This window comes from Poecilia reticulata, chromosome 15 (assembly GCF_904066995.2).
Source record: "Poecilia reticulata chromosome 15, P_reticulata-male-v2, whole genome shotgun sequence".
NCBI classification, from domain to species: domain Eukaryota; kingdom Metazoa; phylum Chordata; class Actinopteri; order Cyprinodontiformes; family Poeciliidae; genus Poecilia; species Poecilia reticulata.
Window position 1 is genome coordinate 17,641,204 of NC_088844.1, and position 26,019 is coordinate 17,667,222.

The 26,019-nt window shown below is 39.9% G+C and overlaps 3 protein-coding genes across 5 annotated transcripts in view; 2 read left to right on the forward strand and 1 right to left on the reverse strand.

Annotated features, from left to right (window-relative positions):
- Positions 1 to 295: 295 nt before the first annotated feature.
- On the forward strand, positions 296 to 9,869 carry ubtd1a (ubiquitin domain containing 1a). Of its 3 annotated transcripts, none has more exons than XM_008429701.3 (5): positions 296 to 685; positions 1,109 to 1,195; positions 8,028 to 8,255; positions 8,567 to 8,752; positions 9,043 to 9,869. In XM_008429701.3, the coding sequence occupies exons 1-5, from the start codon at positions 634 to 636 to the stop codon at positions 9,255 to 9,257; spliced, it is 768 nt and encodes a 255-aa protein (XP_008427923.1). In that variant the 5' UTR covers positions 296 to 633; the 3' UTR covers positions 9,258 to 9,869. The 3 variants fall into 3 exon arrangements, with proteins under 3 accessions (XP_008427923.1, XP_081472451.1, XP_008427924.1); XM_081616325.1 differs by lacking the exon at positions 296 to 685 and adding an exon at positions 706 to 812; XM_008429702.3 differs by lacking the exons at positions 296 to 685; positions 1,109 to 1,195 and adding an exon at positions 3,391 to 4,006.
- Positions 9,870 to 10,404: 535 nt separating this feature from the next.
- Positions 10,405 to 22,604, forward strand: rrp12 (ribosomal RNA processing 12 homolog). The gene is made up of 34 exons (XM_008429703.2): positions 10,405 to 10,633; positions 11,533 to 11,762; positions 11,880 to 11,963; positions 12,095 to 12,171; positions 12,259 to 12,364; positions 12,452 to 12,568; positions 12,680 to 12,818; positions 13,408 to 13,535; positions 13,626 to 13,724; positions 13,809 to 13,900; positions 13,985 to 14,096; positions 14,195 to 14,295; positions 14,387 to 14,501; positions 14,585 to 14,727; positions 14,829 to 14,950; positions 15,258 to 15,322; positions 15,918 to 16,080; positions 16,173 to 16,327; positions 16,406 to 16,473; positions 16,581 to 16,674; positions 17,903 to 18,061; positions 18,152 to 18,232; positions 18,316 to 18,421; positions 18,503 to 18,610; positions 18,710 to 18,867; positions 19,486 to 19,577; positions 19,656 to 19,814; positions 19,890 to 20,059; positions 20,148 to 20,258; positions 20,333 to 20,379; positions 20,471 to 20,549; positions 21,841 to 21,908; positions 21,993 to 22,075; positions 22,155 to 22,604. The coding sequence occupies exons 1-34, from the start codon at positions 10,495 to 10,497 to the stop codon at positions 22,255 to 22,257; spliced, it is 3,873 nt and encodes a 1,290-aa protein (XP_008427925.2). The 5' UTR covers positions 10,405 to 10,494; the 3' UTR covers positions 22,258 to 22,604.
- A 1,445-nt stretch (positions 22,605 to 24,049) lies between these two features.
- The window catches only part of antxr1d (ANTXR cell adhesion molecule 1d), a 29,088-nt gene continuing 27,118 nt past the window's right edge, over positions 24,050 to 26,019 (reverse strand). Inside the window, exon 18 of the mRNA XM_081616309.1 lies at positions 24,050 to 25,913. Within this exon, the coding sequence (XP_081472435.1) occupies positions 25,611 to 25,913 (303 nt within the window). The 3' untranslated portion in view covers positions 24,050 to 25,610. The remainder of the gene's footprint in view (positions 25,914 to 26,019) is intronic.

Below are 26,019 nucleotides of genomic sequence, written 5' to 3' on the forward strand. Positions count from 1 at the left end.
CCTCCAATGTTGCCATAGAGTTATTGACTGCGTTTCTGGTCATTTTTCACATTGTCTGCCATTCAGTTGAGGTGGCCACACATATGCCTTTGCACATTTGGAGTTGTGGCATAGTAGCTCTTATTTTGATGGGTTAAAGCTTCCTTCAACTTGACAATTATTAATCGTGTTGGTCTACTAAATAAAACACCTACAGATACAGTACAGTTTATAGTTGTATCATAACGAATTGTGCAAAAGCTTGAGAGGGTGAATGCTTTTGCAGTGACTATATTTTCCTCAACAGATGCTGTTATTCTGAAGGAGTCCCTACTCCGTTTCCGCTGTGTTACTGAGCCTGTTTCACGCATGCGTGCGGGGCTTTAGAGCATTAATTCTGAGTTAGATCGGAAACGGACTACCCGAGTGGGCTTGCCTCATTTTCAGCTGAGAAAATTTCGCTTTTGTTTGTTGCATTCTTGTAAAGAGAAAAGTAATTTTTTGTTTGGACTCTCTCAGCGCGCCCATCCATCACCGGAGTTGCACCGACACTCTTCCCACTGTGGTCTGTCATCCTGCAGACTCGCAGCTTCAGCTGACCCGTCACGTCACGTCAAGATCCGGAGATAAACTTCTGTTTGCCAACAAGTTCTGATGTGGCAAGCAAACTGCAGACGGATGCATAATATAGCAGACTGGATTTCAGGTGATTTGTCTTTTATTTTAAATCTATAGTAGGGTAAATATTCTGCGATTTATACAACAATATTTCGACTGAATGAAAAGCGCATCTGTTAATTTAGCACGGCTAACAACAAGAACAGTGGACTAAAGTGAGTTTTCTTTTTTTTTTCGAAATTATGAATGAAAGATGGGAAGCATGGAGACATGATGCTGTGCGTGTTCCCATCAGCTGGCACTACACGTGACACAAACATAGCAGCTTGTCTGACCTCACAGGAACATGCAGTGCTGAGCTGTCATTTTATCTCAAAATCATTACTCGTTTCTTGCACTCTTCCCTCTCATTTTAAAGCTCAATGAAAAACATATCTATTGTAAAAAAAAGTAAAAACAAAGTTAAACATGATTTAAATAGTTACATTTTCCTTCTTGTTCTGGGACACAGGTACAGTGATGGGAGGCTGCGTGGGGAGGAGCAGGATGGATGGACCAGGGAGTGCCCATGGCTCCACAAGGACTAAAAAACGTGGAGGTAAGAAGCTGGAATACATTCAAATGCTTTATTTAAAGTGATGTGGAGCCTGGGATAATGCTCTTCCTAATGCATATTTAATTCTGCTGGATGATGTTGTAACTAAGATAGAATATATGTCCGCATTATGGTGAAGAAGGGCTTCTCAGATCTAGAGAATCTTCTTATGCTGCTGGAACTATTATTATAATTAACATCATTCATTAGCATTCAGTTCATGGATTGAGATAAAATAAAAAAAATTCAATAAGATATATGACATGGGTATGGTCCGTAGTTTATGATTCACATGGCTTTTTCATTCTTAGACCTTATATGAAGGAAGGCCTGAATGATTACGCACTGGCTAAACTGTATGAAAATAAAATAAATTCCAGTAGAATAAAAATTTAGCTTAAGTATTTGACAGTTTTTGGCATTAAAACCTTTTGCCAGAACAATTTACTTCAGTTGTTTGCAGAGGATAAATAGCAGTAGTGGTATTAATGCCTTTCAACCTATGTTTGTTTTTATGGATCAGTTTTCAAAATGTGTTAAACACTAAGCCGTTAGTAATCAGATTTGTGTAACAAATGAAACATTAGTAATAAGTTATATTAAGTGAATCTTTACACAAACCAATGTATTAAAATCAGTTTTTTTTTATCTATTTGCTCTGCACATTTAGTTGAAGGTTGCAGTTCAAATATGCATTTTTTTTTGTTACTTATGAGTTGAGTTTTTTGCTTCCAGGTTAGAAAAATAAAAACATATTGTCATTCAAAGTTAGAAATTTTCACTGACCTCAAACACTGACCTAAAAATCCAACATGGCTGTTGCAATTAAAACTTACTTCTAACTACAAAAACAAACAAAACAAAAGGCAATTGAACAATTGAATCATATTTGAACCTCCTGAAAATGTACATTTTATGAGTATAGTCTAAAATGCTGTGAAAGGAATTGTAATTAGCTTATTTTTTGTAATTTTAGTTAGCCAAACATATAAGCTAGCAGATCCCGATGATTTTCTGACTTGCTGCTGGAGCACAGTTATGATGGGTGTAACGTTATTCTCTTACATCAGTTTCCCAACTTCAGAGGTATATGAAACACAGCATTACATTTTATGTTTTCTTTGTAAGTTATTTTTGGGTGATGCAGAAATCAACTTGTTTCAATGACAACAAATTGGTTTTGCTGTTTGAACTCATTATCCCTACATCACAGTTTATGCGTTGTTCATTGATTTATAAAATAAATCAATGATTCTAACATTTCCTTAGCATACCACTAATGAGAGTCCTAGTGCTTCTTGTACAGTAGTTTGAAAACCACTGGAAAACATGTTTATTTGTTGTAATTCTTATCTCAAATGTTGTTTTTGGGTGTCGACCAAGCACAATACTCAAATTCTTGCTTTTTGACCTTGTGCAGCTTGATTATTGTGCTCAAATTTCCTTTTCATTTTTTGCTACCGTACAGCTAAAAAATGAATAAGTAATATTTTAATAAATCTATGTGAATTATTTAATATTTTAATACCTCCTAGAAACCAAATAGCTAGAGCTGCACAATATATCACATTGCAGCTGCGTGTGCAATATTGCAATTGCAAAGGACTGCTTAAATGCAGTATTGGCTGGAGTACTATATTTCAACTTTCTGCATATTAATGATGTATTTGACTTCTTGGACAGACACTATCAGCCCTTCATGCCAACAGCTGTTGTCTGTTGTTAGTGGCTGATATTTCAAAGCTGGTGACTAAAGAAAATACTATTATGCTGCGTATTTTCCTTATGTGGTGCAGATCTACATGTAAACATCACTCAAAGCCACAGAACCTTTTGAAAATGGCCTCACACTTTTAACATTCGTGCAGCTCTTCTTAACAGTTAGTGTGACGAGGTCTTTTCATCCCGCTGCTGTTTGGAGGTCATTTTCAGTCTGCAGATATCTCTCGAACCTCTTAAGCCTTATCTTTTAGTCCTGTATCTAATCTGTACCGATGACCTGACAGATTATTTCGACACTCGTTAATCTAGTATTTTTGAAATATCAACCTATGTGGCGGGGAAGATGGACGTGCAGGACACGTTTAACTGCAATAGCAGCAGAGAATTTTCCCACTCTCTGCCCGAATTGTATGTTAAAAAGGTATTTGCACGTCAGGCTTTCTTGAATTGATTTATCAACTTGAATTTTGGATACACACGCTGTGTGATGAGCCACCTCGCTGTCCTTTCTGTGAATGAAGCCACTTGGAGAAATTCCGGGTAGCACAACATCTTTTTCTTCCAGCAGACTGGAGTTTATAGCTTGCTAATAGCTTTAGTATGTTGCCTTGGGTATTTCCATCCTGTCTTTAAATAGAGCTCAGAGGATTAGGCCTCTTGTGTAAAGGCAAAGCAGCTACCCGCTTGTGAGGACACAAGACTCTTTCTCTGAATACACTGAACGAGTTTCAATTAATTGCTCACCTGGTATTTATGGGGTCATGTGTTTTTATTAGAAGTGTTAAAACAGGAGAAGGTGGTGACATTTTTTAAGCAACTGGAGAAGTGTACCTGCAGGCAAATGAGCTCTGAATCTCAGTTGGCTCTTTGAGATGAACTAGATCAGGCGGATCAGCATTATTCAGCGGACGCAGAAGGGATTCTCCACCTTCTTTGAGGTCAAGCTCTGTGGCTCATTTTGTGAAGTTTTTGATGAACAGAAGCTTGATTCTCAGCAAAGCGCAGACAAAAACACAGCAATGGGAGTTCCTAACTCCAGGGAATGCAACTACTATCATGCTCCAAATGCACCCTTTAAGATTTTGCTCAGAAGTAAGTATGGATTATTTTATCTTCAGGTCAGTCCGGCTAGTGGGACATATGTGATTGTTGCTGCTGCTTTTGGGATCAGTTTTATAGGAAGCCTCATTGGTTTGTTGTGTGTTTTTTGTATGTTCCATACATTAAAACACACCGATGCACGAATCTGACTTTTCCTTACAGATTTCCAGTTTCCTTTGAGGTTTCACCTCTTGTCTCTCATTTTAACCATTTAACTGACTAAAACTCATGAAAAAAGGAAATGAATTGCATGTTCTTTAACTGAATTAGATTTAATTCAATCTGTATTAGTTTTAGCTTTTTGGAAAAAAAAATCCCCATAGTATATTGAATTATTAAATGCATACCCTCATAGGAATATCCAACACATTCATGGATTATTAATTTAAAGGATCACTGTGATGGTTACAAAACTGTCTATCCCAGTTGCTAAAACATAAATATATCCAGGTGTGTTTTCAGTATTTTCAGCATTTATGTTTCATAAAATTCTTCAAATCTGAAATTGTGCGTCAGTATTGAGATTTAAGTTAGAAAGCTTTATTTATACCACAGCTGTCCCACAAAATAGCTATATGTAGCTAACATCACAACTTTAAAGTCATATCTATATATTTTTATTCATAAATTACAAGCATTTTTCTTTTGTAATTTTGCAATATTTGTAATTTCTAAAATTACAAATATTTTTACATATATTTTTCACCAGACTTCAGATGCTGTTATAGGCTTGCAGTTCAATAGACAATATTAATTTGTTTTCAGGACCTCGAGACCCAACATCTGGCTCTGACAGGTTACTACGTCCCTCTACTAATTTAAATAAACCAAAGCCAAAGTTAGACTGCACCACATCAGGAACACATTTATCTTTATGGTTAGATATTGTACCGAGATAAATTACTATTCACCCACATTTTCCTTGTGAGCTTTAGCATCTCAGCCACTAAAAATACCCATCTGCTAAAAATGTCCATCCAACAGTCCTGATGTGTTAACGGGAAGCATAATTTGCATGCGTGGCTCTTGAAACATGACATCCTACCACATATTGGATCCTCCGATATTACAAATGGTGATATTTTTGATGATGTCCTCAATTTGAGATAAATTGCATACTTATGTGGCTCTCCCAATCGACAAATGTGTGCACCTCGAGTAAAAATATAATTTGAGTTAGATAATAATTTAAAAAAAATGTTGGTTATTCAGCTAAGAGAAGATTCCTTTTTCCTTCTATGCTAATTTTAAAGCTGCTTCTCATTGGATGTTTAAGGTATAACTATCATCACCATGTGATAATTACTCAGTAAAATGATTTGCACTTGCATTTAATTTTGGCTGTGTTTGCATTAAAAGAAGCCAAATTGAAAATAGACTCATTAATTTAATGAAACTCTGTATAAAAGGTATGGATTGGTCTTCATGATCAATATATACTAAAACAGTTGATTGTGCGTTTAAATAAATTTGCAAACTGAATCCTGTGATTTCTGCACCCTTCACTGACACCTTTACCATGCCACATACTTTGTGATAGAAGCAGAGCTAAATACTGCAGTAGAATATGAATTAGATTAGAAGTGCACACATTTCATGTAAGATGCAATCAGACGATTTATTTAGGCTAGACATTGTTGTATAAATGTCTGCTTTCACTCATTAAATTCATCCATAAAAATAAACCATCTTTGTTCTTAGGCATTCATATGAGAACAGAGCATAAGTAAAGTTTTACAGAAGTGTGAAGTCATTTTAAACGGAAAGGCTGTTGATTAGTTTTGTTTCCAACAAAATATGTGTATGAATTCAATCCTAAAAGCAGTCATTTTACTGCTGTAAAAATGTAGTAACAAAACCTTAAAGAATGATTGCTGTGTTACAATTACACTTCTGTACTTCCCTCCATGTAACGTTAGGACAAATATTTGCAAGCCGGTCTTGTTTCAAGTGTCACAAAGAGTATCTTTGGTGTCCATACTGGTGAATTTGGAAGTTAGTGTGTTACATAAATATATGTTATGTAAGGTTTTAAATTCCGCTCTACTAGAGAAAAACAATCTAAAACAAACAAAAAACAGTCTCAGAGCAGATAAAACATGTTTTTATATATCTAAAAAAGTCAACAGATTAAAACATATTTTTTTCCCTTCCTAGCTCTTTCTAGTGGGTTTGCGTTTCTATGCAGGCTGTTGGAAAGGTGTTTTTTTTTGTTTCTCTGGTTCTCATTGGTCAGAGAATGCTCATCTCCTCTGATGCCCAATGGGATAGTGGCAGATAAATCCTGTTATGTGGAACCTGATTACAGCCTATAATCCATTGCCGTGTGTCTGTGTGTGTCCATGCACATGTACAGTACAGTCTCTGTTACTAGCGACTGCAATAATCCACTGTGCTATAAATAACAAGTTTGATTTTCGTCTAGCAGTGAATCAAACCGACTTTGTGGGTAATTCTGTATAACAGATATGCTTTATATTAAGGTGTCGCAATCCTGCATAAGCTGCACTAACAATTCCAGATATCTTAATATATCATATCATCATGTGTTAAAATAACCACATAATTATCTTTGCTTGACTATGTATGCATTGTACAATTTTTATACTTCACTTAATCCATTTTGTAATATATCCCCTAATATATCCCCCAGAGCATTTCTCTTTTATGTTATTGCAAAAGTGTTTTCTGGTCATAATATGTTGCTTTAATGCAACATCAGAGATAAATTATATATTTGTGTGGCTCTCCCAATCGGAAACAAAAGCTTAGGACAAACAAGTCTGCATAGGACCTCAGAGCAAAATAAAAACATTACCTAATGCTCAGTGGCCCCAGAGGTAATGGAAAAGAGCTTAGCCGTTTTTAGATCAGCCGTGACGTGGGTCAACGTGGCGGCTATCGCCGCACTAGGCATTTTGTCTAGTTTGTGACTTCATTGCCGTTAAGATTCTTGTTAAGAAGTCCAGAGCTGTGTAAAAGTGTTTATTCTTGTTGATTGTTTTTGTTAAATTACTACCACCAACTCACATACATTTTATTGGGATTTTATGTGACAGAGCAACACAACAAAGTTTATAATTGTAGAGGTGGTGTGCATTTGGATTAATCCCTTCCTGAGTGAATACTTTTTAGATTTAAGTTTCATTGCATTTACTGCTGCTGCTCTTTGGGTTTGTTTCTACCTTTATTAAATTTTTTAAATAATAGTTTTTTGCCCATTCTCTCTTGCAAAATAGTCTTTTGCAGCCTCTTCCTTCTAGGAGCTCCAAGTATCTTCCCATCAACTCAGACCATCTTGTCTGTCTCTGTTGAAGAAAAGCAACTCCTCACCATTATTCTGCCGACACCATGCTTCACTGTGTGGTTGGTGTGTTGAGGATGATGTGCAGGGTTCTGTTTTGCATAGAGCCCAACTGCTTGATTTTGGTCTGAGGTGATTTAAGACCTCTTTCTTCCACATTTTGGCTGCGTCCCAGACAAACTGCAAACGCTTGTGGAAAACTTGAAACTTTCTTTCAACAACAGCTTGGAAGGTTTACAGTTGTGTGATCTTTTTTCGTTTTTCAGATGATGGCTTGAGCAGTACTCCATTAAATGGTCAAAGCTTTGGATATTAATTTCACCTTTTCCACAACTTTATAATCGACTTGTCTGCTGTGTTGCTTGTTAAATATGAACTTTTTCATTTGCTCACTAATGTTTTCGATCAAACCTGTGAGTCAATGGGCGTGTAACTTGATTTATGCCAAGATTAAATCACACACACATGGACTATTTACAAATTTTGAAGGTAGTTTAGGGATATTGAAGGAAACTGTGCTAAACAGATATGTCTGTTAGACTTCTCAGATGTAAAGGATTTTGAAAGATGTGCTTCCACTTCACTACTCACGCACTACTCTTTGTTGGTCTTTAACATGAATCCTCCAAAAAAAAGCACTGTAGATTACAGCCATTTGTAGATAGAAGCAACAATCTTTTCAATCTTTTTGTCATTTCTCTTTTACAGCACGCAATGAGCCTCTCAAGAAAGACCGTCCTAAATGGAAGAGCGAGTACCCGATGACCGAGGGCCAGCTGAGGAGCAAGAGAGACGAGTTTTGGGATACAGCTCCCGCCTTCGACGGACGAAAAGAGATCTGGGATGCGCTGAGAGCAGCAGCCCTGGCTCTGGAGTGCAATGACCTGGAGCTGGCCCAGGCTATAGTGGATGGAGCCTGCATCACTCTGCCACACGGTATAAAATGCTGACACAATCCGTTTCCTACGTGAAAATATATCACACATATCTAAAGCTTTAGACGCGCTGGAACGCCCTTGTTGAATAGTAATTCTCTCAATGCCATAGAGCGGTTTGCAGAATCCAGCGACTGATTTGTAAGAGATTACTGTTGTAATTATGTAATAGTGCTGCGTGACCACTAAAGGCAGATACACCCAAAGCTCTGGGATAAAGCACAGCGTGCTCCCTCAGAGGAGAGTACTAATCTCTAATCTTTGAAGGTTTTTGAGAGGTGGGCACTTACTTGGGTGTCCTTTCCCCTGCAGGGTCTCTCACGGAGAGCTATGACGAACTGGGAAACCGCTACCAGCTGCCAGCATACACCTTAGCGCCACCTGTCAACCTGATCACCGAGACGTCTGGCGAGAGCAAACTGTCTGAAAGTGCACAGAAACAAGCTCAACCTCCACCGTCTAGAGAGGAGTTCCAGCTGCGGGTGCGATTATCAACAGGTAACACCGTTTGTGGACACCCAAAACATCTGACCTCAGTCACAGCTTAATAAAAAGAAAAATACTGGAAATTAAGATAAAATTATGAATTTGAAGTAACTTCAAAATGCTCTCTTTCATTATCATTGTAGTTAGCAAGCAGAAATTATTTTTGGATGATCATAAATTACCAAAAACAAGACGAAATGGAGGAAAAAAAACATTTTTTTTACATAAAATTGACAAACATTTTGCCTCAACTCTGTCCGGAAGCATTTAAATATCTACAACACAGCACATTCCTGTTTCAGGGAATGATGTGCGTCTGACGGCCAGCCTGGCGGACTCCATCGCCGTGCTGAAGAAACAGTTGGAGAAACAGGAGGACATCGAGGTGATCCGCCAGCGGTGGTTCTTCTCTGGGAAACTTCTGACAGACAAGACTCGCCTCCAAGATGCCAAGATCCAAAAGGACTATGTCGTCCAAGTGATCGTCAACATAAATCCTTCAGTCATACCCAACTGAGGGACGGAGGTCAGAAAAGGACGTGCCAGACAAGGCTGCAGAAACAGGAGCAGGTTTCCAGCAGGGAAATTTTATGTACATTTTATATAATAAATTATTGCTTTTATATTGTTCCTTTTTCTATTTTTCCCCTTTTTCCAAATAAAGAGATATTACTGAAAAGCACTGAAACACTTTAGGTGATAATAGAGCCCTGATATGCACCTCCCAGTGTCTGTCTGTTTCTGAAGACCTCGACTTGCAGCTCTATTGTTTACATGGGTTCCTCTCCTCATCTTGTTTGTTTGTACTTATGCTTGTTGATGAATTAAATGCAGCTCACCTAAGGAGAACAAATAAGGAAAATCTACTCTCTTTTTTTTCTCTTATGACAAATAGATGAGTATTTCGAATTGTAAACATCAGATTATTTTTTCCCCCATTTCTCTGTGTGAACAGCACATTTTGACTAGACACTGAATATAATAAAGGAACCTTTTATAAGGTAGAAAAAGATGAACGTATCTGATTTTAGTTCATCCTTTCAAACAACTGTACAAACATGCAATAGCTTTCTGTCTAAAATTATGCACCCTGTAATGTCATTTAATAAATGTTATAAATTTAAACTCATCTCTTGCTTTTGGGAATTCATTTCATACTGATTGAATGTTTTCATCTTTCCTTTTTGTCAGTCCAAAAAATGGGGAAAATCTTGGGTCAGGTGACAGTTTGTGTCATAGATCAGTTTTAATACATTGAAAGGGCCATTCTGCCTGTGCTGAAGAATAAAATACCCTTAAAATTAATATTTCAAGAAAAACAACAACCTCAACAATATAAATAATTCAGCAACATCTTTGTTTCAGATCAACGTTATTAACATTATGAAGCCACCAAGCCTAGTCGCTGCTGCACCTTGGTCAAACCGAAAACTTGCTGGTTGCGATTAAACACAGTGTTTCTGAGGCAAAACCAAGACATTCAGAGAAATTGTGGAATCAATTCTTGCAAAAACCAAGTGGAACTTATTAGCTCGTAAGTTGCCTGTATGGCTATGACAAATCCTAACGGTACAAATAGGACGGAGCACTGTTTTTCCACTGTTGTTTGTAGTGAACAGCGCCATCTACTGGCATACCAACATAACGTCGAGTCGGACTCGCAAGCAAACCTCTGACGTCATCCGATGAGCGACGGAGTCATCTGGAGCTCCACAGTCAGCAGTGGAGAAACGTGATTATTTTCGGCCCTGAAAATGGTGAAATCAGGGAAACTTCGGTCGGGGACCGGGGTCAAGTTGAAGCGCTGGAAGAAGGGACACAGCAGCGACTCCAACCCGCAGACCAGCCGCTTCCGACAGGCGGCGAAAAGCCGCTTTTTCAGCAGACCCAGCGGTAAGAGATACACACGTGGGTCTCGGAGAGCTAACATGAGCCACATTAGCCATTTAACTTGGATAACTTTATCTGTTCCGCTGCTTAGCAAACACTCGGTATCGTCCTCTCAGGAGTAAATCCCTCTGACCTTTCTGTTCAGTCGGTCTGTAAACTCACTAATCCTAAATGGAGTTTGTAAACACTGAGAAACACACTGGTCATTATTTGACATGATTACTTCACTGCTTCAGTTTACAACACAGAGGAATAGCTGTACATAAGTTACAGATATTCATGTATTTTTGCCTTTTTATCACTTGCCAAATGTGAAGGAATGCAGTTTTGAGACATCGGCCTCTAATATAACTCAGGACTCACAGGCCAGTCTGGATAAGCATGAAGCTTTATTAAAGTATTTTCTATGTTTGGATTAGGATGGAAAAATCAATGGAACAAAAATAGTAATAGTTTCACTTCATCCTGTTTTCTGAATGATGTAATCATAGATTGTTTATCCACCCATTGTTTATCCACTCATTCACCAATCCATCTGATTCATCTGTTTATCCATCTAACTATGATTAGATGAATAAACATATCTTTGTAAGAGTTGTTTGTAAAACAACTCTTACAAAGTTGTTTTCTTGCATATTCCATGCTTCTTTTTTTTTAAATGAACCATTATATGTGTGGTGTAAAAACAAAAAAAAAGGAAATGTTAAACTTTCATGGAGAACTTGCATAGAAACTATGGATATAATTGTCTAAACAAGCCTGTAAACACAATAATAAATAATTGTTTTTTATCACATAGTAAATCTGACCCTCTTAGCTCTTTTTGTGAACAAATGTTGAAGTTTAGTTTGGGAGTGACAGCAAAAAATTGATATCTTTCTGTTTTGTTTTTATTTGCACAGCGAAAAGTGACCTGACTGTTGACGCTCTCAAGCTTCACAATGAGCTGCAGGCTGGGCCCCTGGAGCTTAATGCAGGGGCCCGTAAGGATACTCAAATGGAAGAGGAGCCCGATGAGAGGCTGTCGGAGAGAACGTCGGGCACCTTCCTGAGTGGCCTGTCCGATTGCTCCAACCTCACATTCAGAAAGGTGCAGCGCTTCTGGGAGTCCAACTCCGCTGCACATAAGGAGGTAGGACTGCGGGTGTATTGCCTGCCCGCTGCATACTCCCAGTTTGTAAACTTAGCACGTGCGATATTTTGTAGCATATCTGCACCTGCTGTAACTGTGTCTCTTGATGTTTGCCAGATTTGTGCAGTTTTAGCTGCTGTTACTGAAGTGATCCGAAGTCAAGGCGGGAAGGAAACGGAGACGGAGTATTTTGCTGCTTTGGTGAGTGTTTCATTGGTTTACATTTTGTTTAAAGTTTATGGTAAAAAAACCCAACAACAACTAAAAAGCAAGGTTATCCCCTCAGGTTTATTAGCTTTATTTCTAATTAGTCTGTTTTTGATTTTTGCTAGATGACGACCTTGGAAGTTGTGGAATCGGAAGAATCTCAGGCTGCAGTGGCTTATCTTCTCAACCTTGTCATGAAACGGTAGAAATTAGAAAACCTTTGTCTTTTCCATGACTGAACATATTACACCTGATTAATACTAACTGCTCAGCGTTTGGGTCTCACCAGTGTTCCAGCTCCAGTGCTGAAGTCCAAGTTCTCGGACACCACCAAGGCTCTCATGGACGTCATGTCTAAACAGGTTTCCTCTGATGCATCTTCAGCTCTCAGATGGGTGAGAAGATTTTCCGGCTTACCTTTGTCTTCCTCTGTTTTCACTCTGTTTTTAAACTCAGATTGTTTTTTGTGTTTGCATCTTTAGATCTTGTCCTGCTTGGCCACTTTGTTGAGGAAGCAGGATGTTTCTGTCTGGAGCTACCCATCTACTCTGCAGGCTTATCATGGTCTGCTCAGCTTCACGGTGCACAGCAAGCCAAAGGTCACTCCCACAAGTTTAAATAAACAGACACCTTATTTACTTTTCATCCAAAAATTTTAATTCAAGATTTTTCTAACAAGTGACTGTCTATTTTATTTTTTTCCCTCTCAGGTGCGTAAAGCAGCTCAGCAAGGCGTTTGCTCCATTCTGCGAGGCAGCGACTTCCTCTTTACTGATGACGCTCCGAACCATCACCCCGCTGCTGTCACTACAGCCAAGTTTTGCATCAAAGAAGTAGAGCAGGCAGGAGGTGAGGCATCATGCTTGTTAGTTTACTTAACTGATGTAAATAAAATGTTCACTTTCCGGTTAAAGGATGGAAGTTTATATCTAGTAATTAGTTAAAATTTTGTACACAAAGACAGTCAGAAAGTGAATTAAGTAATATAAGGACCTGCGTTTAATGTATATTGTTGGAAGATTACACCATAAACCAACACAATGTATTCATAATAGTGACGCAGACTGCAGACAGGTCAAATATAAAGCTGTAGAGAAGTTTAAAGCTGGGTTAAGCTATAAAAGAACAAACTGTATGCAAATGTATGCCACATTTTAGACACAAACGCAGTTATGATGTATGTAGTTTTCTTAATCCCATTGTGCATTAATGTGACAAAATGCAAACTAGTTCAACTGGTATGAATGCTTATGCAGAGTCTCAACTGGTTATACTGAAGTAAGTTCCTAAATGGCTGCAGAAAGTGTTTGGAAGACCAGGTCTGGTCCAAATGTTTGCTTTTCGAAAGTTGTGGTGAACCAAAGTGAGAACATCCTGTTTAGCAGTGATATTAAAATGTGTCCGATGATCCATGAATCAATCTTTGGCACCTCGTCAGGCAGCAAAGAGGACACCACCACCCTCCATGTGCTCTGCCTCCTGAAGGAGCTGATGGGATCATTTCCTCTGGGATCCGTTAAGTCCTGCTGCGAAACTCTGCTGCGCGTCATGACTCTGAGCCACGTGGTGAGTTCTCCCAGCCGAAGCTACTTTGGTGCTTCTTTGGACTATTTGTTTTTTTAAAGCAATGCTTCTTCTATTTGTCTCGGCTGTAAGATGGTAACAGCCAGCGCCATGCAGGCGTTTCATCGGCTCTTCACTGCGAAGCCGAATGCGTCGTCCCTCTCCGCAGAACTCAACGCCCAGATCATCACGGTGAGACAAAAAAAAAAACCCAATGTGCCCCGTTACTTGTGGCGTAAAATCTGCTAAAATCTCACTCTCGGTTGTTGTCCTCAGGCTCTCTATGACTACCTTCCCAGTGAGAATGACCTGCAGCCTCTGCTGGCCTGGCTTACCGTCATGGAGAAAGCGCACGTTCACTTGGCGAGGTATAGTTGGTCAAGATTGGAGAGCGAGATTAAAAGGACTTTTTTCAGCTGCGTCACTGACCTTCTGTGTGTGTTTCGGTCCAGTTTGCAGAGTTCTCTGAGTTTAGGTCACCTCCCTCGGCTGTTCTCTGCCGCCATGTCCTGCCTGCTGTCGCCACACACACCTGTGGTCTCTGCAGCCACCAACACACTTAAGGTAACAGGCGCCGAAACCGACTGCAATGAAACTTTTCGGTGTTGTTTTTGGTGGCTGCACGGTGCTAAATGGTTATGTACGATGTCTTTATATCTCAGAGTTTGTTGACGGAGTGTGTTGCTCCTCACATGGAGGAAATGGGGATGATCACCGCCACCGCCTCGGCAGGGAACCCCTCATATATCTGTAAAATGTTTCGGTAAGATCGCAGATGGTTGTTTTTTTCTTTTTTACAGTTTTTCCATAAGTCACTACACAACTACTAACTGTCTGTTCTTGCATTTTTCCAGCATTGTGGAGGAAGGATTATCCTATCGCTTTCATGCCTCCTGGCCCTTTGTGCTGCAGATCCTTGGTTGCTTTTACAGAGTTGCAGGAAAACAAGCTCACCCCATCATGACTAAGGTACAACCTTGACGTGCTGAAACCCTTACGTGGATAAAGAATAAAATGAAGCGGACTGACACTTCTTCCCTTGCACTGGGCAGTCCCTGCAGTCCCTGTCAGACCTGCGCTCCATCCCTCAGTTCTCCTTCAGCGGGGAGTTGGACCTGGCTGTGGGAGGCGCTGTGGAAAGCATGGGGCCTGAAGTGGTGCTGGCTGCTGTGCCTCTCAACATCACCGGCTACAAGTACGACGCCAAAATGACAGGATGCTCTGCTGTCTTTGCTGTGATTTTATTAACTTTTGCTTGTGTTTTTGTTGTTGTTTGTTTTTTTGTTATTTTTTTAGTGATGACTTGGAGTTCCCTCGCAGCTGGTTGGTTCCGGTCATCCGAGATCACGTGAAAAACACTCGCCTCGGTTTCTTTGCTTCTTATTTTCTCCCTTTGGCCACAACACTCTGGCAAAGAGGTAAGTTAAATGTTTATTGAGATAAAACTATTAACTAGATTTAGCATCTTGTATTAATGAGCGGTACTATTAACATTGCCAGTAATCAGTTTCCAGATCTATTCCCTACAGAATGTAAATCCTGACCTTAGCTTTGAAGTTTCCAGGTTACTAAAATTTCCAAAATTAGCTTTTTGTTGGAATAAGACCAGACTTCCTGTTATCTGTTGAAAGTCTCGCTCTCTCTCTAGCAGCTTGAATGAATGTGGACTAGGAAATTAAATGTTCTGTTTTTTACATGCTTTAACTGACTAATCCTGTTTTGTAGCTGAAGAGTTAGAGCAACAAGGAAAGAAGCTAGAAGCAAAAGTCTACCAGACATTACAGCTTCAGGTAACAAAAAAAACCCCCAAAAACTTGTCTTGTTGCTTTAGCTTTTCACTTAATTTTGACTGGTGTTATAAGTGTTGAGTTCTGGAGTTATTTATTTAATGTTTTTTGGATCCGGGACAAGAGGTAAAAAAAAAATCTACATTTAGGGGGAAAAACAACTGTTATTCACAGACTCTCTAGCCTAAGACCTCTGACAATGTCAGTTGTGATTAACCTTCATTTTCTGCTCTCTTTGCATTTGCTTCTAATGTTATCAAAGAGGATGCGGTTACAGTGGATAGAAACGGCAGGAACTCCAACAGAGTGGGCTAGGAAGGACAAACAAGAAAAAAGAAAACAATCATTGATCCAGAATTACTTACTCCTGAGGTTAAAAAATGTCCACAGATTAAATGACAATAGAATGACAAGCTAAACACACAACCTCTGGGCCAGGACTTTGTTCAATAGTAAAAAAACAAAACAAAACAAAAAAACAAGGCTAAGAAAGCTAAATGCATAGATAGGTAGAAGAATGACTTCATCCAGGATGTGAGCCTGTAAGGCCAGGTGTACTTTCTATGGTTACGATGCTGATCTAAGTTCCGCATTTCAGATTTGGACCATGCTTCCTGGCTTCTGCACGTGCCCAGTGGACCTGATGGCGTCCTTCAAGGGCGTCGCCCGGACGCTCGGCATGGCCATCAACGAACGGCCAGACCTGCGCCTCACCGTGTGCCAAGCTCTGCGTACGCTGATCAACAAGAGCTGCTCCACAGGTGGCTAAAATGTTCACAGAGGCCGTCTCTTTGTGCAAACCGTTGGCATCGTTGCGGTGTTCTAATCCTTCCTGTATGCGATCATGTTGAAGCGGAAGAAAAGGCAGAATTGGGACGGTTCTCCAAAAACTTCCTGCCCATCCTTTTCAACCTGTACACCCAGCAGCCTGCAGACGGGGACTCCGGTGCTTACAGGATGGCCGTGCTCGACACCATCAAAGTCTACTTGATTGTCACTGATGTGCAGGTAACATTTGAACGCTTCTGTTGTGCTGGAGAGTGTCGAAATGATCCGCTTATGCAATTTAACTTCGCTCATCCGCAGCTGATCTGCACATTGCTGCAAAAAGCCTTTGACCGACTGACCAGCACGGAGAGCGTTGAGTTCACACGGTAGGACATCCAACCGGGATCCACTGGGTTTGATTTCCATCAGAAAACGATTGATGTATCTTCATCAACTGTTTGGTGATCCTGTTCCGGTCCGATCTTCTTCTCAGGCTTGCAGTGATGGACCTTGTGGTTGCCATGGCTCCCTTCGTTGATGAAAGCACTATGGCCAAAACGTTTGAGCTCATAAGACCGTATATGGAGGTATGGTTAATGATGCATCAAAATAAAATTAAATGTCATTGAAAAGTTACTTGAATCAAAAAGTAAAACTCTGACTTTGTCTCATATTGAATAAAAACCCAAAATTCAGTTTCCCAGAAAATTTGAAACAAATTAGACAAATAAAGAAGCATTTGTAAAACAGAAATGTTGACACCCTGAAAATGACTTTCATCTACTGCGTATTAGCCGCCCAGTTAGAGCTTCTTTTTGCTTCAATTACTGCATGAATGCAGAGCGGTTTGGAGCCTGAATGAACGAAGCCCAGGTTCCCTTTATAGAGTCCTGCAGCTCGTCTGCGTTGTTGACTCTGGTACGTCCCATCATCCTCTTGACAACCCGCTGTGGATTCTTTATGGGCTTTAGGTCAGACGAGATTACTGGTCAGCCACATTAATCACGTCCAAAAGAGTAAGCATTGTTGCCTTTGGCAGTGCGTCCAGGAGTCGAATCCTGCATGAGAATCAGATCAGCTGCTTCACAGACTTTGCCAACACAGGGAGGCATGAAGTGCTCTCGAATTTCCGGGCAGACAGCTGTGCTGACTTTGGACTTTATAAAGCACAGCAGGCCAAAAGCAGCAGATGCCACGGCTCCCTAGTAATAACACTGACTGGAAACTTGGTAGTGGTCTCCACTCCTCCAGAATCAGGGATTTCGATTTCCAAATGGAATAAACTTCCTTTATCTGAAGCAGTTGTAGTCTAAGTCATGCTTATGTCTATGTGGGTTTGCTTGGGTGCCTTTTTTTTCCCCCCCACAGTTTTTTTTTTTTTTGGCTAAACTTTCTAATAATGTATACCGCACTTTGGAAGTGCCCGGCTTCTTTATTTCCTTATTTTTGAGTAAACCTGCTTGTGAAGAGGGTCAGTATCAAGTTAGCAGCCTTTCCCATGACTATGTAGGATGTACCGTTTCTGTTTTTAACTACTCTTAGTTGGTCCTAAAAAATTATATTTTAGTTTTCAGAGAAATAATTTATATTTTTATTTTTTTAGTAGTTGTGAGCGAAAAGTGATCAAATTTAACCAAAATGTGTCATTCTGTGTAATGAATTTATTAACAAGATTTTTAACTTTTTAAAAATCACTTTTCACTGATTTCTAGAGAAATGTTGGCTGCCCTTGCAGCTTTTTAGTACAGGCTCTTTTTAGGAAGGTTTCTTAATTTTTTTTGATTCTTAATTTTTTTTGATTGTGTTTGTGTTCAGGTCAAAGAGCCGGGCATGCAGAAGAAGGCGTACCGCGTGTTGGAGGAGTTGTGCGGAGCAGAGAGAGACGAGTGTAAATCCTTTGTCCTGTCCAACTTGGAAACTCTGAAAACTGTCCTGCTCGACACTCTTAAAAACGCTTCTTCACCCGCAAAGAGGGTAAAATCTTTACACACGTAGAGAAACGTCCCGTGCGCCCGACTGTTGTGATTCACTCCCACCTGACTGTTTTGGTTTTGCTTTTCTCAGCCAAGACTCAAGTGTCTGATCCATATCGTGAAAAGGTTGAACGAGGAGCACAAAGGCTTCATCACTGCGCTGCTGCCGGAGGTGCAAATGCAAATCGGAGCTGGTGACAACAGACACAGACGGAGCTGATGTACTTGGTGTTCATGAGGGTTTCTGCCCTGCAGGTGATCATCTGCACCAAGGAGGTTTCAGTTGGAGCTCGTAAGAACGCCTACAGCCTCCTGGTGGAAATAGGAAACGCTTTCGTTCGCTTCTGCGGGAACAAAAAAGGTGTTGCGTCGTTTCTGAATACATGGAGGTTTGAAACATTGGAGTTTACAAAATGGCTGACATCACCTGCCTCGATTATAGATGCGATGGAGGAGTATTTGGCTCTGGTGTATGCAGGACTCACCGGATCTGTCACCATGATCACTTGCACCATTTTGGCATTGACTCGTCTTGTGTTTGAGTACAGAGGTGGGTTTCACTTGTGTGTTTTCACCTGGACTTCTGAAAAAAAAAAAAAAAGGACATTTGTATGGCAGACTCAGTTTTTCTTTTTGCATTTCTTTTCAGACTCGATAGACGTTTCCACCATGGAGCAGCTGCTGCAGAACGTCTGTCTGTTGCTTTCGTCTCGAACCAGGGAGGTCGTCAAAGCGGCTTTGGGCTTCATCAAAGTCATCCTATTCGTCATGGACCCCAAAGCTTTGGGCTCACATGTTACCCTCATGGTATGAACTGTACATTACCAGTGACAAAAGCTTTCACAGGAGCTCTCCACGATAACCAAATAAGTCAGTCCCTCCACAGAGAGTTCATACTCAGAAATGTTCTGGGTTTGTCCTTGGATAATTTTCTTAATTTCAACAGATTAATATGTGTTGTTTTTTGTTTTTTTTTTGCACTAAAAGTATGAGAACGTACTTTCCAACTCATATTTAACTTGATTTAAGGTAACACTTTCTGAATATGGGAACAGTAGATTAAAAGTTTAGTGTGTAAAGTTATGGGTCTGTCTGCTGGTTAAAACTCCAGAATCCTCTTTTTAAAATGTAAAGATTTGTAAATATTTTTATCTGTTTTAATTCTGATTGAAATAAATGACTAAGTTTCCATCACACTTACATAGTTTAAAGGTCACATGTGCACTGCACACACAGGGCATTTTGTCCAAATAGTTGCCCGTTGATGACCAATCAAACACGTAAGACGTAAAGCGTCTTATCTAACAGTAATTGTAAAGATTTTGATGTAATTGACAAAAAAATATTGTTGATATTTAAACGGTAGATTAAAAGTTTAGTGCGTAAACACATTTTCATTTCACATTTTGTTCTCTCTCTGTTCAGATGGAAGGAGTTGGAAACATCAAGGATGACGTCAGGAGGCATTTCAGAACCAAACTCAAGAACATCTTCACTAAATTCATCCGAAAGTTTGGGTGAGTCTTCTTTCCACCGATGTTATCTGTTAGCGTTACGCTTTCCTTCCCCTGAACGCTCTGATTGTGGGTTTCCAGCTTTGAGCTGGTGAAGAGCATGCTGCCTGCAGAGCACCACAAGGTGCTGACAAACATCCGCAAGGCCGAGGCCCGAAACAAGAGGCGGAAACAGGTCGCAGAGGAGCAGGACGCGTCGTCGGAGAGCGAAGACGAGACGCCTAAACGAAAAAGCCAAAGGTACGACAACAACAACCCCCCACACGAAACTCACTTCGGTTTAAATGTTTACCACGTTCCCTGTTTTGTTTCTAGCATCGAAGACATCCTGGCTGAGTCCGACAGCGATTTGTCTGAGGATGAAGGAACGTCTCGCAACACCCAGAAGAAATCAGGCAAACGGAAAGGGAAAGCGTGGCTGAAGGAGGGAGAGGGAGATGATCCTTTGAACTTCTTGGATCCAAAAGTTTCACAAAGAGTTCTAGGTACCACGGCATTGTGAGGCTTCTTGCTTTAGTCGGAGAACAATCGTGAGGTTCAGAGGCGCTAAAATGACGCTTTGCTGTTTCTCAGCCACAAATCCGCAGCTGAAGAAGAGCGCCAAGGTCGAACACGGCTTCAAGGTGACCTCAGACGGACGGCTCATCATCAGAGAGGACGACGAGGACGATGGGAAAAACAAAGGTCAGAGGAGTCCGGCGGTGTCGTTGCAAGAGCTTGATGTGTGAACACACTGACGGCGGTGCTTCTCTTCACAGGTGGAGATGAGATGAACGATATCCTGGAGGAAGCAGGAGTGAAATCTGTGAGTTTTACAGAACCTGGTGTTTGGGAACATTTTGCTGTTTTGCTTACAGTCTGCCTTTTTTTTTTTTTTTTTTTTTTTGCATTTGCAGAAAAAAACCCAGAAAAGAAAGTTTCGAGATGACAATTTAGACGAGGACATGGATGTTGAACCTCAATTGAAATATAAAGGTAATTAAAGAAGATATTCCAATTGATTACTGAACTGCCTTGGATATGAAATCACACTCTTTACCCTTTTTCTCATTTTGTTATGTTGTAACCAGAAATCTCAGTGGTGTTGTTTTATTTGTATTTTAGTGTTGATTTTTTGTGAAATGGAAAGATATTGATATGTGTTTTTAATGTGCTTGCATGCATTCAAGGCCCTGACTCAGCACTTTTAGTTCAGTGTGGTACTAGAGATGCAAGCCTTCTGAGTTAAAGTCTGACCCACTTTTCTTTCACAAAGTGGCTCAGATTGGACGGAGTGGATCTGTGAACATCAAGACTGGCTACAGATTACAAATTTGGTTTTATTATGGTCTTTGGTTATGCCATTCTGACAAATGAATGCACTTTGATTTGATATAAGCCACTCCTTTTAGTTCCGACTGTATGTTTCGAGTTGTTCTGGTGGAAGGCGAGCCTCTGCCTCAATCTCAATCTTGTGCAGATTTTCTTCAAGGATTTCTCCCCTACCAGGCTCCTTTTCCCTGGTGAAGAAAATCATTCCTGCAGCAGACTGCTGCCACAGCCATGCATCACAGTGTGGGTGGTGTGCACAAACCGATGTGCATTGTTAATGTTCAACCACACAAAGTGTTTTGCACATAGGCCAAAAGACTCTTCCACATTTGCTGTATCCTGCACACAGCTTGTGGGAAACTGCAGACAAACAACCGTTTCTACCTTCAGTCCAGCTGAATAAAACTCATTCAGAGTCATAAAAGTTACCTGATCTTTTTGAAGAAAAATTTTTTTTAACACATATATACTTTAGAAAATGTGTCTTTTTTTAAACCACTGCCATTTTTCTATATTTGAAAAACTCAAAACCTTTGCAAAATAAAACAAACAAAAAAAAAACAAAACAGGATGGATACATGTTCTTTCATGGGGTGTAGAAAAAATATGGTGGGAAAAAGACCCAGTTTTCAACCTAATGACCAGAAAAAAAGTTCTACAAAATAATATTACTGGCTCTTTTGGATTATTCAGTGGATATGCAATACAATTATTGCATGAAAAGAACCACAAAATTGCTAAAAACATCGTATCGTATCCAAATCTAAAAACATTAGTTGGTTCTTTATCATTTTTAGCCCAAGTTATGAAGAGCCGTTACGGAAGGGCTACAGGTTGCAGACTCGCATAAAATCCAGTTAAAGTACATTACGGTGTGCATTTGAGTTGTGTCAAGGTTCAAATAGATGCAAACACTTGTACGTAGCACTGTGTGACGATGATGCTTTTTACACAGCCGGCGGCTCTGGTATCCACAGACCTCTGGGACGAAGCCAAGATGTCGGATCCGATTATAAATCAAAGGTGAACAAGAACAACAATCTGCAGCTGCAGTGAAGTTTCTTGGGTCTACGCTGTCATTCTGAGTGTCTTTTTCTAACTTGACAGAAAGGAAAAGGAGATGTGAAGAAAAAAGGAAAGCTGGATCCTTACGCTTACATCCCTCTGAAGAAGGACCAGCTCAATCGCAGGTATGAGCATAAGCTCATGCCACCACGCTGATTTGTAGGCTTAGACTTGGAGCCTAAAGTTTTTGCTTTACACCTACAGGAAGCGAGCCAAAATGCACGGTCAGTTCAAAGGCATGGTGAGAGGTGTCCAGAAGGGGGCGCAGTCTGGAAAGAAAATGCAGAAGAAAAAAAGGAAAGCATGAAGAAGATGACTTATATTGTTTGTTGGACTGCTTTTGTAACGTGTGTATCAAAGTGAGAGCAAACCCTGTATATGTGTGTGTGTGTTTCAAAGATGCTCTGAACATTTATCAGTTTTTACATCATTCAGTGGGATGGAAATGAGCATTTTATGCTGATTCTGCTTCCCCTGCCTTGTTACTCAAGTGGAAGGAAAAAAGAAAATCATATCTGTACTCATTTCGACATGCCTCAAATTGTTCGCATTCATACAAACGCAACAGTTTTGCTGTAATTTCCTCATTTGGCCACTTGAGGGTGCTGCAGTCTTGTGTACTGTAAGTTGTGAATAAAGCATTCACTAATGCTGTGAGGTTCCTTCAAGTGTATTATTAAAGTGAATTATAGAGTGAAAAGTGAACTTGCTTTTCTGTTTTGCCTCATCATAAACCTGAGAAAAATCCCATCTTGAACAGGAAAGTTTTGCAGCTCAGCTTCGAAACTTTGGTTGAACAGTTGTAGGTTGTTTTTCTGACATACCGTAGTGCTGATGTGATTCATTTTCCCGATAGGGTGAAGAAATGCGAGTCATGTAATGACAGGCTGACCTTCGAGTCACTCTTCTGTGTTCAGTATGTCAGCATTTCTTAGGGACCTGAAGTACGAGGCAGGACTTGGGACAAAGATTAAGATTTAACCCTGGATTTCCATTGTTTTGTATGTGGGAAAGCATTGATTTGCAAATACTACTAATAAAAAACGATTAACCAAAGTCATTTACATTTCCCTTGTGTTTTATATTCTACATGGATCAACACACAGCTCTGCCTTTTTGTTTTTACTTTAGTAAAAAAAATAGATAAAGGTCAGAGATATGGTCTTCAATCCATAAATAAGAGTAATGTTTGTAGATTCAAAGCCACTTTTTATCCGTGATTGTTGCTTTTGATTGTGGATTCAAAGCTATTAAAACAAATAGGTTTGTTCTTGCTATTGATATCCAAAGAAAATTAGACTTGTAAAATAATACACTGCTCAAAAAAATAAAGGGAACACTTTAACATTTAAGTGAACACCGAAGTGTTCCCTTTATTTTTTTGAGCAGTATATTTTAGTAATCGAGTACTCTGTAGAATATTTTTACGATTATCCGAGGAATCTGATTTTTCTCTCCGTCAACCTGAATTTAGTCTAAATCAAAGACTAGTTGGTTAATATTATTCTGATTTTTACGCACAAAGTTCGTGTGTGTAAGCATATTCTGAAATTAAAAGGGTTTCTATTTCCCCACAAAATGCTTTATGTATTTACATATGTTTATTTATATATTTCTGCAATGAGATTGAAAGTCCTGGATTCCTAAAATGGTCTGGATGACAAAAAAAAAAAAGTCTCACCAAATATTGCTTTTAATATTGTGTAACTTTATAAAGGGTGCCTCATAGTATGTTGTTCAAAAAGGGAGCTAAAATATCTCTTTCTATTATTATATAACTTTAGGAATATGAGCACTGAACTTTATTACTACAGAAATATATCTCCTGGTAAAGACTTAAAAGTTGCTTCATAATTTTTATAGTTTCCAACATACATTTCCTGTGTGGTTTATAACAGCTCTGACGTTTTGTAATTTGCTTAATTCATCTGATGCGGTTTTAAGGCATTACATCAACAAGTGCTAACAAAATCCAATCAGCTAATGACCATGTAATAAAATCTGTTGACCTGCTTGTTCCTCCGCTGGTTTTGAGTTACACCATCGCGGAAAAGACTCGCCTCTAAATACGTAAAACAAAAACTACGAGAGGCGGCGCATAAAAAAGAAATGTCTTTATTGAAATCAGACGTGTTAATATTGAAGAAATAATACAAATGATTATTTCAGTCAGTAAATGCAGTATACAAAGAGCCCTGAAGATACAATTTTTGTCATTACAATCTTTTACTTGAATGTGTTCAAAAGGATCTCAAGCACATCAGATGCCATGCCACAAAGCTCGCTAATATCTGCCACGGTGCTCCCCACCATGCAATGACTTTGAAAACCTACAACCCTAAGAAGATGCTAAAGAAACGAGGGCCTGTATTACAATAAATAACATACTGAGAAACTGCCCTGCAGTTGCAATAAGACTGATGAACATTAAAACTACACTTTAAGTAGGTTGCAGTAAAGGTTTCTTTGGTTGAAAAGGTATAAAAATGTATGAATTGTTAAAAAAAGCCAACATAAATGACCCTGCTACCACCCTTTTTTGTTTACTACATGATGTATTTCATACCACCTTCTCCTTATGGATTAATATTGTGCTGCATTTATATATATATAAAAAAAACATTTCTGCTTACTTTCATAAGCCATCTGTCACTAGCTCACTTTCAGCATCACTAAAGTTTGATAAGCACTTACAATCACCACCTACTCTACAACACTGTTACTGTACAAACAGTCCCAGTTGAATCCATGGTCTTTTTGTTGTTGTTGCTTTGTATTTTTTTTTTATAAAGGTTTTGACATCAGATTGATCAATTTTGCTGTCCAGCAACAAGACACAGCGCTCAGAAAAATATCCGAGCTTCTGGCCTGGAAGATTTTTCACTATGACGTTCGGTTTTCTACCAAATTAGTTCAGATATGAGTGTAACTTGCATAAGTATGACCTGCCTTTGAACTTCTAACATTTTGTCATGTTACAACAACAAATTTTTATTACATTTTATAAGCATTCTACAAGTGCTGCACGGCTGTGAAGTAGCCAATACATCAGAAATATCTGATGTGAATTCAGTTCTCTTCTCTCTGATCCCACAAAATGAAATCTAGAAGTGTTGTTAGCAGTTTGCCGCCAGGTGGAAGAAGGTGCTCTGGTCAGCTGAAACCAGAGTTGACCTCATGTAACCCCGATGTGCAAAACTAACACTGCACATGATGTAGATGACAAGATTATAAGACTAATTGGGCAAAGTAAAGAGCAAAATCTATTTGAGACAGCAAAACATTTAGGAGGTGGGTTGTGTACTCTCTGTCTCCCGTGGACACATTAAAGACATTTCCACTGTGAAACACTGCGGTGGCAGCGTTATGCTGAGGGTCACCTTCCAGGAGGAAAAATGAATGTCAACAGCTGCTCTGTTGTCTATCCAGCTTGAGAGATGAGTGAATTTCAGACACAAGATATGGACGATAGTAGAGAAATAACCCAAGTAGACTTGCAGCCGTAACTGCAGAAAAAGAACATTTTCAATTTCACAATTACGCATTCGCAATGACATACATCTACGGTGATTCTTTAGTCGTAACATGACAAGGTGAACAAGCTCAAGTGTTAAGAATACTTCTGCAAAGCTCTGTATTTGCATGACGTTCTCTTCGTCATTACAGCCTTGGCGGAGGCCGGGAGGGAGGGGGTCCGAGGGGCCCGGGCGGAGCACGGGTCGGTGGTGGGCCGGGCGGGAGTCGTGTCACAGGAGGGGGCGCGCGGGACGGAGGCGCTGTGAGCGAGGACGGAGCAGTGCGCGGTCCTCTTGACGGCGGTTTCGTACGGGGGACGGAGTTGGAGACTAAAGGTTGCTCCTCAACTGGGGGAGGAGGAGGAGGAGGAGGAGCAGCAGAGTGAGGCATTCGGGGAGGAGCCTGGCGATCATCATCTCTGACCCGCTGGAAGCGAATACAACGACCCTGCAGAACGAGGAGACAAGGTTTCATCACAACTGCTTTTATGCAGAATAATGAATCAAATAGTGGCTCTCTTGATAAATACCATTACCATTATAAAATGAGACCA